Source organism: Neoarius graeffei, chromosome 22, assembly GCF_027579695.1.
Source record: "Neoarius graeffei isolate fNeoGra1 chromosome 22, fNeoGra1.pri, whole genome shotgun sequence".
In the NCBI taxonomy this organism is placed as follows: Eukaryota; Metazoa; Chordata; class Actinopteri; order Siluriformes; family Ariidae; genus Neoarius; species Neoarius graeffei.
Window position 1 is genome coordinate 57,310,338 of NC_083590.1, and position 18,427 is coordinate 57,328,764.

The window sequence follows — 18,427 nt, forward strand, 5'->3', positions numbered from 1 at the left end:
TCTGTCTGACACATCCGTCTGCAAAATAAAGGGGAGTGAGAAGTTAGGGGAGTTTAGAAGTGCCCCCCCAAACACACATACAGTGCAGCTTTTACCTTTAGTGAAAACCTGTTGACTGCTCCGTCCACTGGACCGGATCTGGTGCTCTGTTTTTAATGAGATCAGTCAGCAGGCTGGTGACATCTGAATAATTAGGTATGAACTATGATAGTAGCCAGCCATCCCTGGAACTGTCTCACCCCCTTTTTGGTCTTGGGGTTTCGGGCAGGCTGCAGTCTTGTCAATTTGGGGACACATCTGCCCATGACCCAAATGGAAACCCAGATACTGTACTTCCACCTGCCCAATTGCACACTTTTTCAGGTTAGCTGACGCAGAGGGAGCGTGGGGGCAGAGGATCTTGTCCATGAGTTGCTGGAATGTAGCGGGTGCCCCAAATAACCCAAAAGGAAATGTGACAAATTGGTGTAATCCAGACAGTGTAGAAAAGGCTGTTTTCTCTCGGGATAGAGGAGTCAAGGGGGTCTGCCAATATCCTTTTGTTAAATCAAGTGTCAGATAAAAGTGAGTGGCACCTAATCGATTAAGCAACTCACTGCGAGGCATTGGGTATGTGTCAAATTTAGACACCACGTTGACTTTTCTGTAGTCCACAAAGAACCAGACCGACCCATTGGTCTTGGGACCCAGGATCACTGGGCTGCTCCAGTCACTGTGCGACTCCTTGATTATGCCCATTTCGAGCATGGCCTTGAGTTTTTCCTGAACCACCTGTTGTTGTTGTTGTTGTTGTTTTGCTTTCTTTTGTTTTCAGGCAAGCAGTAAGTGCAGCTACACACCACCCCAGGGGTGTTTCAGTGTGGTGTTTTATGAGGTGGGTGCAGCCGGGAAGGGGGTGATAATGCATCGGAAAATTCCTTTTGCAACCTCCGTGAGTTGGGCCGGTGTGAGAGGTGGTGGACCAGAGTGGTTTGAGTCATTATTTTTGTTTTTACCTCTGGCCCCAGCTCCGCCTTCTCTGGAGCTACCAATGCCAATGCAACAGGGACCGCCTTGTTCCAACGTTTTAACAGGTTGAGGTGGTATATTTGCAGTGCCCCGCCCCTATCCGCTTGCCTCACCTCCTAGTTGATGTCCCTGACTCGCTGTGTGACCTCAAAGGGCCCTTGCCACTTGGCAATTTGGAGCTCGACATGGGTAATAACACAAGTACCTTGTCTCCCGGTATGAACTCTCTAAGGCGCGTGCCCCTGTCGTACAGCCGGACATGATGTTCTTGTGCCTGCCATAAATTCCCTTGAGTTAAGTATGTGGAGTTTTGTGCGCAGGTCGAGAACATATTGAATTTCGTTTTTACTAGGTGAAGGTCCCTCCTCCCAATTTTCTTGCAGCACGTCCAAAATGCCATGTGGCTTATGCCCATATAATAATTCAAATGGTGAAAATCCCGTGGAGGCTTGCGGGACCTCTCATACTGCAAATAACAGTGGCTCGAGCCATTTATCCCAATTATGTGCATCTTCACTTACAAATTTCTGAATTTAGTTTTTGAGTGTCTGGTTGAATCATTCCACTAAGCCATTTGTTTGTGGGTGATAGATGCTGGTGTGGATAGATTTAATTCCCAATAACCCATACAGTTCGTGTAGTGTGAGTGACGTAAATGTAGTGCCTCGGTCAGTCAGGATTTCTTTCAGAATCCAGACTCAGGAGATAACATGGAGGAGTGCCTCTGCAATACTGCATGCTGAAATATTGCAGAGAGGCACCATTGACGCATGACGCAGAGTCTCATCTCATGACTGCTCTAATGAGAAATCCTCAAGGGAATCCCAGAGAGATGGAGGAGGGGCAAGCTGCTTCTCACTCCTCTTATAGCCCTGATGTGGTGCTGAAGTAGATGGCTCTGTGACTGCTTCCCCAGTCAATGCCACACCAGCATCTCCCCGATACGAATACGAATCCGAGATGTATGGCATTGGGGAAAAATGCCTAGATCTAGAAATGCCAGAATTGTCAGCAAGCTCAAATAGAGACGTCCGTCCGTCCGTCCGTCCGTCCGACCGACCGACCGACCGACCGACCGACCGACCGACCGACCGACCGACCGACCGACCGACCGACCGACCGACCGACCGACCGACCGACCGACCGACCGACCGACCGACCGACCGACCGACCGACCGACCGACCGACCGACCGACCGACCGACCGACCGACCGACCGACCGACCGACCGACCGACCGACCGACCGACCGACCGACCGACCGACCGACCGACCGACCGACCGACCGACCGACCGACCGACCGACCGACCGACCGACCGACCGACCGACCGACCGACCGACCGACCGACCGACCGACCGACCGACCGACCGACCGACCGACCGACCGACCGACCGACCGACCGACCGACCGACCGACCGACCGACCGACCGACCGACCGACCGACCGACCGACCGACCGACCGACCGACCGACCGACCGACCGACCGACCGACCGACCGACCGACCGACCGACCGACCGACCGACCGACCGACCGACCGACCGACCGACCGACCGACCGACCGACCGACCGACCGACCGACCGACCGACCGACCGACCGACCGACCGACCGACCGACCGACCGACCGACCGACCGACCGACCGACCGACCGACCGACCGACCGACCGACCGACCGACCGACCGACCGACCGACCGACCGACCGACCGACCGACCGACCGACCGACCGACCGACCGACCGACCGACCGACCGACCGACCGACCGACCGACCGACCGACCGACCGACCGACCGACCGACCGACCGACCGACCGACCGACCGACCGACCGACCGACCGACCGACCGACCGACCGACCGACCGACCGACCGACCGACCGACCGACCGACCGACCGACCGACCGACCGACCGACCGACCGACCGACCGACCGACCGACCGACCGACCGACCGACCGACCGACCGACCGACCGACCGACCGACCGACCGACCGACCGAAAGAAAGAAAGAAAGAAAGAAAGAAAGAAAGAAAGAACAAATTTGGGATATTCTGTTTCCCAGAAGATAAGTAACCGAATTTAAAATGAGCCTGACCAGGCAAGTCCTAAGAATACTGCAAATACATCATACAGTGCCACAATCATGTTAATGAACATTTGTTTTATTTTGCCTTCATACCTGACCACTTCTTTACTCCCACAAGGAAGTAAAAGAATTCGTACTCGTGTACCTTGTTGTCCTGTGTGATCTCAGTCCTGATGGACAACTCTCATCTCAACTGTTCAGTAAACCTTACTGGCAAGCTTTTTTTTTTATTAATCTTTATACAGTACTAACATACTGTATATGGTCTTAGATATACACATACATTTGGGCCTCATTTCTTCCTGTTGTGTTTTCTCTACTCCCAGACTGCGAAGTTTGCAAATCCTTCTTCCTCAACAAATGTGAGATTCATGGACCGCCCCTCTTCATCCCAGATACTTTTGTTCCCATGGGAGTCCCTGACTGAGCCAGACAAACTCTTCCTCCTGGACTAGAAATCCAGAAGTCCAGTATCCCTGATGCAGGCCTGGGAGTGTTTAATAAGGGGGGTACTGTTCCAGTAGGTGCACACTTCGGACCCTACCAGGGAGATTTGGTAAATGGAGAGGAAGCCAGGAACAGTGGAGACTCCTTGGTTGTGAGTTTGTCATCAATTTATTATAAAGATTGTATATTTTTAAGTAAGAAAATATGATGACTAGATGAAGGTATTTCCAATTAATATCAGTTTCTTCTGGTCAGTGTTGTGTGGAGTAGTGGTGTAAATCACAATGCGATCCTACATCAATTTTTTTTGCCAGTGTGGTGGAAATTCACCTGTTAATAATAGAATTACTAGCGACACCTGAATAATGGTCAAGCAAATATTTTGTTATTGTATAATTTATCCCTCTGGGGTTGAGAGCTCCATCGGCAAAGCTCGACAGGTTTAGAATGAATAGATCATGTATTTAGATAAATATCTTTGAATTTTTTTTGTACAAGCATGACAAACATATTGACAAACTTTATAAGTATAAAGGAGAAAAGTGGCAAACTTAGATAATCAAAAAAACCCTCGTGGCTCACCTTCAGGAAATCCACATGGACAGCTGTCACTGTGAACAGATCATCCTCCCACCCGACATGCTACCAATACCTTTCCTTGGACATCAGCCCTCCCAAGTGGAGTGAGGTGGTAACAACTGTACATCGGTCAAGAGCTGCATCGTCCCCTGGGCCCAACAGAGTGCCATACAGGCTTTACAAGAATGCTCCAGATGTTTTACAGTTCCTGTGGAGACTGATGAGGGTGGTTGTGGCAGAAACAAGCAATACCCACAGCCTGGAGGAGGGTAGGGGGTGTCCTAATTCCAAAGCAAAAGGATTCTGCTATCATCAACCAGTTTTGCCACATCAGTCTTTTGAACATTTGAAGGGAAGGTTTTCTTCAGCATTTTGGCTCACAGGCTGATAGCCTACCTTGAGAAGAACTACTACTATATTGACATGTCTGTTTAGAAGGTGGGGATCCCAGGCTTCTCTGGGTGTTTGGAGCATGCAAACATGATCTGGCATTAAATCCAAGCCGCCAAAAAAGATGGAAGAGACCTCCATGTTGTGTTCCTGGACCTCATCACTGCCTTTGGCTTAGTTCCTCACAATCTCCTTTGGTCTGCTTTCAGTTACTTCAGTGTCCCAGAGCCCATCACAGCCCTAGTCTCATCCTATTTCCAGGACATACAGCTTTGCCTTACAACTGATGAATTCACTACAGCATGGCAGTGTCTGGAAATTGGCCTCATGGCAGGATGCACCATCAACTTGCTAGCTTTCACCATGGCCATGCAGGTCATCATCTGGGCCTTTCGGTGGGTGGTAGGAGGAGAGCAGCTCAAACCTGGTCTCCGACTCCCTCCTATCAGGGCATACATGGATGATATGACCATACTTACAACAAGCAAGCCCTGCACTAGTTGACTACTGAAGAAGCTCCAAGAGAACATTGAGTGGGCTCGAATGAAAATAAATCCAAGCAAGTCCAGGAGCATATCAGTCGTCAGAGGGAAGCTGTTCGAGCAACGCTTTTACATTGGTGAGGAGCCCATACCAGTGGTGGCAGAGAAACCTGTTAAGAGTCTTGGACGCTGGTATGAGGCAACCTTCAAAGATGTAGACCAAGCAGACCAGATTAGGTAGGATACCATCAGTGGCCTGTAGAGCATTGATAGGTCCTTCCTACTGGGCAGGTTGAAGCTCTGGTGCTTTCAGTTCTGTCTCCTCCCCTGGCTGTTGTGGCCCTTGACCACCTATGAGATCCCACTCTCCAAGATTGAGAAACTGGAGAGGCTGGTTAGTTCATTTGCAAAAATATGGCTTGGTCTCCCCAGGCGCATTACCAGCACAGGCCTGTATGGGAAAGGTATTCTTGAACTTCCAGTATCCACTCTAACAGAGGAATACAAGTGCTCCAAAGTTAGGCTGGAAATGACGGACAGAATCCCACGATCCTTATGTTGCCTGAACAGCTCCCATTCTGGAAACTGGAAGAAAGTGAACCCCTTCACTAGCTATGCAGCAGGCAAAGTCATCCCTTAAGCATCAGGACATCATTGGTCATGTGCAGCAAGGGAGAGGAGGCCTTGAGCTTGGAGAAAGCAATATATCCTGGCACAAAGAAACACCATCACAGCACCAAGGTCTTGTAGTTGAGGAGGTATGCCACCGAGAACAAGCAATGAGGTGCGCAAAGGCCGCTTCTCAATCAAAGCAAGGGCAGTGGATGTGATGGGAAGGGTTGAGAAAAGAAAATTCTCTTGGAGGGATCTGTGGAACATGGAAGCACATCAAAGCAGCTTCGTCATACGAGCCACCTATGATGTCCTGCCATCTCCAATCAACCTCAACTAGTGGTACGGAGAAGACCATACATGCCCCCTCTGTCAGTCTCTGGCCAACCTGAAGCACATCCTGATGTGCCGCAAAACAAGCCTGAAACAAGGCTGTTACACCTGGCGCCACGACCAGGTGCTGAAGTGCCTTGTATCAATGCTGAAGACCAGGCGGACATCCATCAATGCCTTACCTCCTCCTTCATCAGCCTATTGCTCATCTGCAATTAAAATTTGTCAGTGCAGGAGCAAAATATGACGAAGCCCATACATCCAAGCCACACATCGGCCAGCTAGGTGAGGCACGAGTCTGGAAGCTATCAGTGGACTTGAACCAGCGGGTCTGCTTCCCAGCTGAGATCGCCGAAACAAATCTCAGACCAGACCATGTGCTTTAGTTATGGTGTTATTTTTGCCTCATTAATATTTTAAATGCACAGAAAGTGATCTACAAATAGTCAGTGGTTTGTACATGTGTTTTGATATCCACAAATGTAAATTTAATATTTGCAAATAAATGTGTACTTGTAAATATACTGTTTTTCATTTGCAAATCAAAAATACATTTGTAAAACTGACAATTCTGTTTGTGAAATGTGAGTCGCATTTGTGGATCAGCAATGACACGCATTCACCGCTTTTCCTCTGTGGCGTATTTTTGAGACACTCTGCAAAATCCACAAATGCAGGCAAAATCCACAAATGCAGACAAGATCCACAAATAGCCTCACATGCACATTCACATCCACTAGATGGCAGTGTTATAGGAATTGTCGCAGGAGGCAACAAGCTAGAGCATTCGCGCAAAAAACCTTAATCGAGATGATGAATCATGGACGGACAGCAAGGACAGCAGTCACCATACCCTACTGTAAGTACAAACAATTTGTCTTGTTCTGAATTAAGATAGGTCTAGACCTTTTTGATTAATATGTGAATCACGAATAAAGTAAACTCTTTTTTATTTTGACTAAAAGGTTTAGACTATCAGTTGATGCCAATAGCTAGCATACTAGGTCGGCACTTCTGTATGGCATGAAGTCTTTGCATTTCCATGTTCTTTAGTGCTGTATACTTTGGATCAGTGTATTCTTTGTGGGGAAAGTATTTTTGTACAGTTACGCTAACTATCGGATGTGGGGCTAAACTAACATTTACCTTGCCTCTTACTAACATAGGGCTAACCTAGATAACATCACCTCTTGCAAAGTGTAACGTAGTTCGGTTAATTACACTAGCATTCAGTAAATAACGTTATAATGAGTAACTTAGCTAGCGAAAAACATTGCAGAGCTAACATTAGATAATAGGGCTATCAATTCTTCTCAATGACGAATAATTAACTGCAGTTATCACCCAGTGAAAGGGAATACTGCTTTCTGATTTACTGGCACGGTGCCCATTATTTCCCGGTAACGGGACACCTATTAGTAGATAACGGCCAACGAGGTGTTCCGATATACGGGAATCTGACTTGGTGGAAGCCCGATGGCGTCGGCCTTCTTCGCCCCCTCGTCCATTATTCCTGTATATCGGAACACCTCGTCGGCAGTTGTCCCTTACTTATTATGAGTGTGTATTTATTTTAATTTTGTGAAAATAGTATACTTTTTAATTTGCAGAGAATGATTGAGACCATGGCAAACGCTTTGGTGGGCGCACTAGCCAGGGCAGCCACGGTTCCCAATGCCACTCAGGCCCCCCACAACCCTACTGTAACCCCTCCTACCCCCATCACCACTATCCAACCTATCCCCAGTCACAGCCATACTACCCACATAACCCCTACGCCCTCTCACACCCCTACGCCTGCCTTGGCTACTCTGGTAAATCAATCTGTAAAGAGGTAGGCCACATTTGAAAGTCTTTTATAGCAACCTTTAAAAATTAATTACATCTGTACAATAATGTTTCAATTAATTACATTATTTATGACTGTTGACTGACAGTTCCCTTGTGTTATGTATGTTTTGTGTTTCACACCTATAGGCAGTTTCCTGGTATGTTCCAGCCACGGGAGGTGAAACAGGGAAAGGGCAGGTTTTGTACCCCTGCAAGGAGCCCTGCTCCTGTTAAAAAATTCAACATCACTGTTTATGCATTAAGTGGGCCCGCTAATGTCACTCCACAGGGCTCCAAAGATTTGGAGTTGTCCCGTGTGGGACTAGGGAAAAGGTCGATAACTGTCTCAGAGGACAACAACCATTCTGAGGTGTTTATTGTTAATTACTGATCACAACTTACAATAACATTTTATCTTATCCATTGCTGATAGTGCTACTCAGTGGGGTACTCAACTGCTTTGCTACAAAATCATTTTTTTGTCTCTCTAGATTGTGGCACTGATGGAAAATGAATTTTACAAATTACAGCCTTTGCAGGGTTGCTGGATGTTTTATAAGGCATCAGGTAATGATCACATAATCTGTTGGAGGGGTGCCCAAACTTTTGTGATTGCAATATACATTCACTCATTCAGACACCAATGTCAGCGGCTGCCCAATATTGTTTAAAATCACTGAAATTATGATGTGTAATGTACATAAAGTAATGTATCCACTAATGTAATGTACAGTGGGCCACATCACATTTTATTGTAAGACTAAATGGAAAGCAACAGGTCGCAATTGGCCCCTGGGCCATAGTTTCTCTAGTGTATTGTATTGATATCTGTTTTTGATTCAGGCGGCAGCGGCCAAAGGAAACTGATGGTTGTCCCATTGGATGCTGATGGTTATTCTGGCCTGCAGCTGAGAGCTGCATCCAACAATGGCAAAAACACTGTGTATTTGGCGCTTCTACAAGAGGAGCTTGACACAACACCACTGCCTTATGATTCTGTTGCATTTGCACGGATGCCGCAGGTGGCCTGCCATACCTGCAATGCTAGCATTCTCTTGCAGATGTTAACGTTACATGCAGAGGTCTGCAAACCAGCAGAAACAGCAGAAGTCGTAAGTGTTATACTCTGATACTTGGCTTCAAAGTATGAAGTTGTTAGCCTGGTGGACCAGCCCCAAAGAGTCAAAACTAGTCAGAGTTATCTACGACTAAAGTATTTTATCTTAAAACTCTCTTGATAGTGGAGGTGTATAGAGTAATGAAGTATTAAGCTTTTCCTGAGTTGATTGCATTGGCTATCTTTACTCCACAACATTCTAAATTGCCATTATAGTCAAAAATTGTTGGTTTACTATTAGTTCTGCCTGAAATTTCAATAATTGGTTGCTAGAATTTATAGTTGTGGAATCCAGATGACGCAGTACTGTAATTGTAGCAAAAATACAATATTGTGTGGAGGCACTATGACGGTGCTAGCCTGGCCATGAAAGTCTGGCATACATTCCAACTAATTTTGGCATGATATTATCTGACAATATGTATTACAGGAGGATGAGGATGTGGTGACTATAGAGGATGCTGAGGATGCTGTTGGCAGAACAGAGGATCAAGGGGTAATATATAAATTCATAGAGATGTATCTTCTTTATCTGCCAGCTAACTATTGATTATCTCTGCCAAGGAGGTTATGTTTTTGCCGTCGTTTGTTTCTAGTTTTATTTGTTTTCACATTGTCTGTGAGTTGCATCACTGTTAGGCTTCTATTTTATATTATGTTTAAATAATAATGTGATTTTATCAAAATTCTCTTATGAACAGGTGTGTCCTATATGTGAGCACGAATTCCCCATTTCAGAGCTGCCATATCATGGTAGCGTGTGTGCAGAAAGGTAAGTTAAGCAATTCAGTTCAATTCACAACAGTATGGTGGCTAAGCCATAAGCCTAGTGGTTGTCAAAAGTTATGGCTGGACATGTAATATGTATGTAATGCAATAGCTGCCAGGCATAGTGTTAAAGTCAAAGAATCTGATCTGACCACGTTTGTGACACTTCCAGAATGTGGTATAGCCTGACAAGCCAGACCTTCACAGAAGGTCTGATTACAAGGCCATGGGAGGCAATTACGCCCGGCTGAAAATCCTCTGGCCAATGAGGGAACGGGAGAGGCTGGAGGGCGGGGAGGGGAAGGTGCTGGTGACGATGACATAAAATATCTGCGTGTTGTTTAAACTGTGGAAGCAGGCAATTGCGGCGAATACGAATATTAGTTTAGCTATTCAATCTGTGTTGAGTAATCTTCCACATATCCAGCATTTAAGCCAGAACAAGAGGATTGCTTAAATAACTTCATTGCTGGCATAACATATGTCATCGAAACCTGACCGCGATTGGGTAAGAGCAGGTCCAATCGTTTCAAACCAGAGCTGAGTTCACTCCCCCACCCAGTAATCGGTTCGGAAGATCTTGTAACCAGACTTTTGTGTACGAATGGAATGAAGTAGAGAAAGTCTGGCTTGTCAGGCTAAATGTGGTATGCTTTAAAAATGTTTTTTTTTTTTCTATTTCTATTGTAAGCTCCTTCAGCAATAACATAGAGCTGGACTTTGATGTCCCAGGATCATCAGCTCAGCTCATGGCTCAGTCATCAGGTAACAAAGTAACACGTAGCATACTGTAGAATTGGTACATAGAACTTGTGAATTGGGATAACAGTTACCTTTAGTAGAAGTGTTATTATTTCACATATCTTTGTACATTATAGATTGGAAAACTGCAGAAACCCCCAATGAAGCAATGACAAAATTCTTCGAGGGACTGAAAGAGGGAGCGAAAAATTTGCCACCACTGCAGCTGTCTTTAGACTCGGGAGATAATGATGAGGAGCGGGACAGTGCTTTGATTTCATTTTATAAAGACAAAAGGGATAAAAAGCTGTGGGCTGCACCATTCAATTGCCGCATTTTAGGTATTGGACCGCACACAAAAACATTCATGTGGAATTTTAAATTTGACATATTGTTAACATGATCATTTTCATTGTAGGGGATGCTGCAGTTCGTGTTGGGGTGGTGAGGCACACTCTATCCTCAGTGATATCAAAATTGCAGCATGGATTTCAAAAGAACATGGGTTTGTAAAATAATTGTTATCTACTGGAGAAATGGGGTAATTACTTCTGATTGGCTGGCAGGTTGTGTGTCTATGAAAACATTGTCAGGATTCAAACATGATGGAACATAAGTCATCTAAATGATATCAATAGTCTTTGCATTTGTATTAAACCAATAAATAGCAGTCACCATACTCAACTCTAACCTACATTGAGGAACTGACTTGCTTGCACATCACTGACAAATGCCACCACCACCATGTGCTGCAAACCACTTGGAACTCACATTAAGAACTGCCACTGTACTGCTCATGTCTCAACTGGAACTTAACTACTGCTAATGTCAAAAACACTGTAACACTGCACTACGTTCTAAGACAGCCAACCTGACAGGCATTGCTCTGTGTACTGTAATTATCATTTATTTATTTTATATTATCACTGTAATCATTTTTGCACCATTATGTTACTGCTATCTGCACATTATCTGTATCACTGTTATCTGTTAATTATCATTGCACTATAATATCAAGACAGTCCATCTGTTTCTTTAGCTGCCTACTGTACATACTGGAAATAGGTGTGTGAAAATGCCTTGATACCTCTATCTATTCATGCTGCCAGTCACTCCAGTCACTTTATTCACATGCCTGCTGCTGATATGTGCCTGTTTACCTCCAGGCTTTGCACAAGTCTATGCACAGTCTATGCAACTTCTTACAGTCAGTAGCTCATATTAGTTATTGTACAGTTTATGTTAATTCTTGTACTTAGTAGTTTTTTTAATAGTAGTTTTATTGTACATATCTCTGCTTTGTTTATTTATGTGTGCACATTATGGTGAAGCTTGTAATCTCATTATACTTGTATAATGACAATAAAGGCATTCTATTCTATTCTTCTATTCTATTCTAAATAACTATGGGTTGCATATAATTACGTTTACCCATTCTCCCACAGTACGCTTTTCAATATTTTAAAGTGACATCTTTTCCCTACATGCATGAGTTGCAAGACATACATTCTGATTTAATCCTCCTGTTTTGTGTATTTTCTCTCATTGTCCAGGAAATACAGCTGTAACGACACTTTTTGAGGGGCAGGCAGACCATCTTGTGCCCAGTTTGTCTGCAGCACTACTGGAGTGCGACCTGTTTGTGATGGCTGGAAGGATGGTTGGCCATTCTGCTATTCATGGTGGTCCACCTCTGTCAGGGCCAAGTCTAGCTGTAATAGAAGCCCTAACATGTGGGGCAAAGGAAAAGGCAACATCTTAACTTTGCCTTGAAGACTGCCCTGAAATTGATCAGAGAGAAACCATCAGTCTAGTGAGTAAAAAAAACAAGCAGTCTTACAAGAATGTTGGCATGGACCAGTTAAAAATCGTCAGATCATCAGTGAAGTCATGTCCACAAACTGTTTTATGCACTGATTTATACTAATGGTACTTTTCTTCCCCAAGTTGCTGAAGGATGACCGGAGTGAGGAGGACTTGCTGCGGGTGACCAACCTTTGTCTGGAATGGTATTTACCAGTGCCAACGCGGGAGACAAACAAGCTTCTGCTGTTTCAACAGATGCTCTCTCATTCTGTGTGTGAATTTTATTTGTATTTTTTTATATTATAGGGACTTTGTTTTAGAATTAAGCATTAAGCCGTGAATGTAGCTCTCGTTGATTAACAGTCTTCCGCGTCGTGCCTGCAGTCAAACCACAACCATGAGGATATCTACGAACAGCCTCACTCCCACTAGTGTTATATTATGTCTTAGCCTTAATACAAACTTGCATTCAACAACTAATATGTTGCAGGTACTTGGGAGAACAAATGCACAAATAAAACAATTCAGGAAGGGGTTAAAGGACACAGGCATCTGGCCACTAATTACTGAGCGACCAGACGTTGTTCCCCTTCTGTTCCCCAGGCAGTGGGAGGTGGAACTCAAACCCCAAGTCAGTGTCTTTCATAATAAACAAAGTATCTGTCTGTCTGTCTGTCTGTCATATGGAATTACATGGTTTTCCCTCTGTTTAGATGATCCTTGAAGCCATACAGTGGCCCCTTGCCAAAGAATATTCCAGTGATGACAGTGGGGATGAGGTGGAACCAGCTACAAACAGCGCCATTCAGGGGTTTTTTCGAACCTTTGTTGAGCAAGGTACAAGTTTGCATAAAAATCTTAATATATACAGCAGAGTGAAAAAACAGTTTCATGCACACCAAGAAAATGCAGGAATTGAGTTGTATATCTGCTGTATTCAAGTCTTCATTTAGCTCCCAGTTGTCTTTTGTGACTAACCCTCTGACTCTGAAGTTAAGTTGATATGTGTTTGTTGTGCCACATTATAAAAATCTGTCAGACATTAATGCACAAATAGGAAGTAAAATTTCCTTCTAACTACTTATTAATTTGCCAATACTTTCAAATTCCCCTTCTATAACAAACCATTCACCTGTGATACATACAGTACAGGCCAAAAGTTTGGACACACTGTCTCATTCAATATGTTCTTTTATTTCCATGACTATGTACATTGTAGATTCTCACTGAAGGCATCAAAACTATTAATGAACACAAGTGGAGTTATGTACTTAAGAAAAAAGGTGAAATAACTGAAAACTTGCTTTATATTGTAGTTTCTTCAAAATAGCCACCCTTTTCTCTGATTACTTCTTTGCACACTCTTGGCATTCTCTCAATGAGCTTCAAAAGGTAGTCACCTGAAATGGTTTTCCAACAGTCTTGAAGGAGTCCGCAGAGGTGTTTAAGCACTTGTTGGCCCCTGTCCCTTCACTCTGCAGTCCAGATCACCCAAATCATCTCAGTTGGGTTCAGGTCCAGTGACTGTGGAGGTTAGGTCATCTGCTGCAGCACTCCATAACTCTCCTTCTTGGTCAAATAGTCCTTACACAGCCTGGAGGTGTGTTTGGGGTCATTGTCCTGTTGAAAAATAAATGATCATCCAACTAAATGCAAACCGGATGGGATGGCATGTCGCTGCAGGATGCTGTGGTAGCCATGCTGGTTCAGTCACCGGACCTGAACCCAATCAAGATGGTTTGGGGTGATCTGGACCGCAGAGTGAAGGGACAGGGGCCAACAAGTGCTTACACACCTCTGGGAACTCCTTCAAGACTGTTGGAAAACCATTTCAGATGACTCCCTTTTGAAGCTCATCGAGAGAATGCCAAGAGTGTGCAAAGAAATAATCAGAGCAAAGGGTGGTTATTTTGAAGAAACTAGAATATGAAACATGTTTTCAGTTATTTCACCTTATGTACCAAGTGCATAACTCCACTTGTGTTCATTAATAGTTTTGTTGCCTTCAGTGAGAATCTACAATGTACATAGTAGTGAAAATAAAGAAACGCATTGAATGAGAAGGTGTGTCCAAACTTTTGGCCTGTACTGTACATACAGTTCTAATTTATTTATTTCACTGGTTTAGCCTCCCCCGATGTTCTGCGGCAGCTATTGAGATTCTGGACCGGTTGGGAGGTGCCTGCTAAAAGCCTCAGTCTCGAAGTAGTGCAGTCACGTGGACGTCACCACCTGCCAACAGCAAGCACTTGCTACGAACGCTTGCGCATTCCTGACCATCACAGAAGTTTTGTGTCGCTACAATCTGACATGATGGTTTGTCTTAAATCAGTGGATAGTGGCTTTGGGTTGATTTAATTTAGTGGTTTGTATTTCAATTTTTTTCCTCAGAATCTATTCATCGTCTACTATTCATCATCTCCAAAGGCACAGGAAATGAGATGTTTAACATGTTTTATTTGTTTGTTTTTTATTTTGTGTCCATCACACTGGATAACCAAAACAAAGAAATATGGTGAAAACCAAAGCACTGTTGTGAAGTCATTAAGCCACTGTTTTAACGTTCTTCCAGAATATTTACAACATACTGAAGAGTAGTCAGGAAAATGTCGACACCATGGGACTGTGATGGCTGCATAGGGTCAATGAGGCTCTTCAATGTCTCCAGTTGTTCAGGAGTGAGAGGGCTCTCTAGTTGTGGAACATTTACTCCAAGGTGTGGCTCTGGGACCTCCCCACTCTCCTCCCAGTCTATCACAGGAATGTTCATGTCCTTTTGTGTTAAAATAAAAAATGATATAAAATGACATTGTTTGAGAGTTGAAATTGGTGTTATCTAGTAGTGAACGCAACAATGTATGGTTTAGCAGCAACAATGAAGTGAAAATAAGATTATTGGCCATACTGAGCTTAAATCGAATTCACAGATTGTCAACCAGGCTAACTTTGCCACTTCCCCTCATTAAAATCAAGGTTGTTGAAATGATACCTCTGGATTGACAACAGGATGTTGCATCTGGCCAATCTCCCACAGCTGGTTTGGAGTAAGGTTCTGCTCAGTCCTCAGGGGGTGGTTGTCCCATCCTTCACGAAAAACATCCAAGCTTGCTTGGAGACGTGGCAGAAACACGTAGTGCAAACAGAAAAAGTGAGTGCCATTGCTTAAATCAAGGAGGCCCTCTTCTTCCAGTGTGTGGAAAATGTGATAGAACACATTTGTGACACCCATCCAAACATCTCGCCAAAGTCTTTCGATTCTGTTTAAAACAAAATGCATGAAACCATGCAACCAGATGCATCAATAACTTGACAAACAGGCACATTTTATTTCAGAGGTTGACTTTTTCCTGTTCTTCAATGTCATTACAATATTACAGAGACAAAACAAACATACCGTTGGTTATGGACACTTTTTCCAGCTATGAAGCATCCACTCTCTGGTCCGCGCACAGTAAACATTAAACTAGCAATGTCAACATTCTCTCCTCCTTGATCTGCTCGGACTCTAAAGTGAAGATGTTGATACACAGTCACATTTCAAAAATAGCAGTAAATAAAAATGTTTCCTTTCCCTGCTTATATCATTTTATTATTTTGAAATAATTGTAAAATATCCAAACTCAAGTTTTACAAGCTTACTTTAGTGGCTAGCCAAACTCCTGTACAGCCTGACTGAAGAAGGCAAGGTTGGTGTTGGACCGGTGGTTGTCTGCCGCTTTCAAGTACATTATCTAAAATGTTACATGTACTCAATTATTTAATTGACTTTAACCTACTGGTTAGTGTTAAATCCCTACTAGTGGACCATGGCTGTAGTGCCCCCTCCCTGCTCTCCGGGCTCTGCCATAGAATGCAGCCCATTGCTCCAAGTGTGTACTTTACTTCACTGTGTGCTGTGTATATTTCACTAATTCACAATTGTTAAATGCAGACACCAAATTTCTCTCACAGGATGAAAAGAGGATATATTATTATTATTACTAGACATTTTCGATATTCATTGATGTTCATCATGGGGAGGTCATACAACATATAACATGACACAGAATAAAACATTTACCTTGCGTGAATATCCATCAGTGCCACCAAATATCACCATGTTGTACCTGATGAGTGAGGTAAAAGGAATGTCAGTACAGTAGGCTACAATTGAAGTGTCTTATTCTGCATGTTAATAACTAAACAACCTTTAACAAAAGTTAGAGAAATAGTATGTACAAGATAGTAATATGTAATGTATCTTAACATTGTAATGATAGTAAGATGTAGAGTATCTTCTAGGGGCACTGAAAGGGGACCCCACAGAACACTTTAACATTATAATCAATGTTTAGTCCAAAACTATCTTCTGTCAAAGGTCCCAAAATCTCTGTGAGGATATCATGGATGTATGTGTAACTCGTTGAGAAAAAGTTAGAGCTTTGAAAATGTGTGTAAGCAGTTGGGGAAAAACACACAAGAACACTGTTTACCTGATTAGTTTGTGGTTAGTGTCTATGTGCACAAGGTACTTGGAGCATGGCACAGAGTACGTCCATCTAACCACGCATCCTAGCTCCCTCATTCTTGTCAGTATCCCCAGGCTGTCAACACGATGCATTGAAGCTCTCACACGGTACTACTGTAGTTGATGACCAGCACCTTCCAGCATTCCCTTAACAGATCTATAGCCTGCATGTGGAGATACGTTTTTTATTTCACTGACAAGTCCATCAAGCTCTGCATCAGTACAAGTACTGCACTGTCCCCTGACAGAGATGTTATTTGCAGCCATTCTTCGGTAGACAGTGGCACGGGAAACCCCCCAAAAGTTGGCAACTGTTGCCATTGGGATTCCAAATTCCACCAGCTGTTGCAGATATTCAATACAAATTGAAATGGTTGGTCATCCTCTGCCATGTGTTCTTTCTAATTGAATGGGTGGGGGAGGGTTTTGTTGTTGATGTTGGCGTGTATCCTGTAGAGCACGGCTCAGCTGCAACAATATGTCAGTAACTTCCTGGGATACATGCACATGTTCAGAAACAATGCCCAGGAAAACAATTTCCTGCGTACATACAAATTCTAGGTAGTCTAGATCAAGTGGGGCTTGCTGGAGAGCATGCGAGACCCTGTCATGCAGTCTTCCCATGATGTGCTGTTTTAATGTTTCCTACAAAGGAAAAACATTAAGAAAGAGTTGAAAGTGAGGTTGATGAGTGTTGATCTCTTCAACATCAAGCAAAAAAAAAGAACACTTCAATTCAATTGAACTGACAGGCTACAAAGTGTTGTTCTATGAAGTTATAGCGAAATGTCTGTAAAATATGTCAGGGGTGTTGGTCTACTAAATTTTGTGAGCCACTGTAGCCTAAATCTATAATTCTAGCCTAAAACTAGCTTTAAACTACACAGACAAACAGTAAAAAAGCAAATGTTGGATATTTTATGCCAATGTAGAATTAAGCTGATGAGACTATTGTTAAGGGTAAACTTTAGCCTACCTTACATTACCTGATGTTACATTAGCAAGAGACTATGAGGTATGCTAACATAATTTCGTAACAACACATAGTAACAACACCTTATTGACAATTCATCAATGTAACATACCCATCCATCAGACGTTTCCATTTCAGCACGCTTCAATTTCAGCAATTTCAACGTTTTCCTTTGTCTTAGCACTTGTCAGATCCGTTGTCTTACCACACTGCCATCTAGTGGACGTGAATGTGCATGTGAGGCTATTTGTGGATCTTGTCTGCATTTGTGGATTTTGTCTGCATTTGTGGATTTTGCAGAGTGTCTCAAAAATACGCCACAGAGGAAAAGCGGTGAATGCGTGTCATTGCTGATCCACAAATGCGACTCACATTTCACAAACAGAATTGTCAGTTTTACAAATGTATTTTTGATTTGCAAATGAAAAACAGTATATTTACAAGTACACATTTATTTGCAAAGACCAAAATACAAGTTACAAATATTAAATTTTCATTTGTGGATATCAAAACACATGTACAAACCCCTGACTATTTGTAGATCACTTTCTGTGCATTTACAAATATTAATGAGGCAAAAATAACACCATATTTAGTCCTCCTCACTTCGCTCCATTTACATAACAGAGCTGACCGTGCCCTGGGAGGATGCTGCGGAGAAGGCATATGAGCGCAAAAGCTTGAAGTATGCCGAGCTGGCACCTGATGCTGAGCAATGTGGCTGGAAGGCTAGGGTCTGCCCAGTTGAGGTCGGCT

General features: G+C 43.7%; 1 protein-coding gene across 2 annotated transcripts; it reads right to left on the bottom strand.

Annotated features, from left to right (window-relative positions):
* Positions 1 to 14,687: 14,687 nt before the first annotated feature.
* On the bottom strand, positions 14,688 to 17,989 carry LOC132870981 (uncharacterized). 2 transcript variants are annotated; one of them, XR_009651236.1, is made up of 7 exons: positions 17,784 to 17,989; positions 16,664 to 17,343; positions 16,252 to 16,297; positions 15,831 to 15,922; positions 15,586 to 15,696; positions 15,181 to 15,448; positions 14,688 to 14,964 (listed from the first exon to the last, which is right to left on the bottom strand). XR_009651236.1 is itself a non-coding variant. In XM_060905045.1 (6 exons), exons 3-6 carry the CDS (start codon positions 16,266 to 16,268, stop codon positions 14,749 to 14,751), a joined length of 612 nt encoding a protein of 203 aa, XP_060761028.1. In that variant the 5' UTR covers positions 16,269 to 16,297; positions 16,664 to 17,343; positions 17,784 to 17,989; the 3' UTR covers positions 14,688 to 14,748. The 2 variants fall into 2 exon arrangements, 1 of the variants encoding a protein (XP_060761028.1); XM_060905045.1 differs by lacking the exon at positions 15,831 to 15,922.
* Between the last annotated feature and the right edge of the window lie 438 nt (positions 17,990 to 18,427).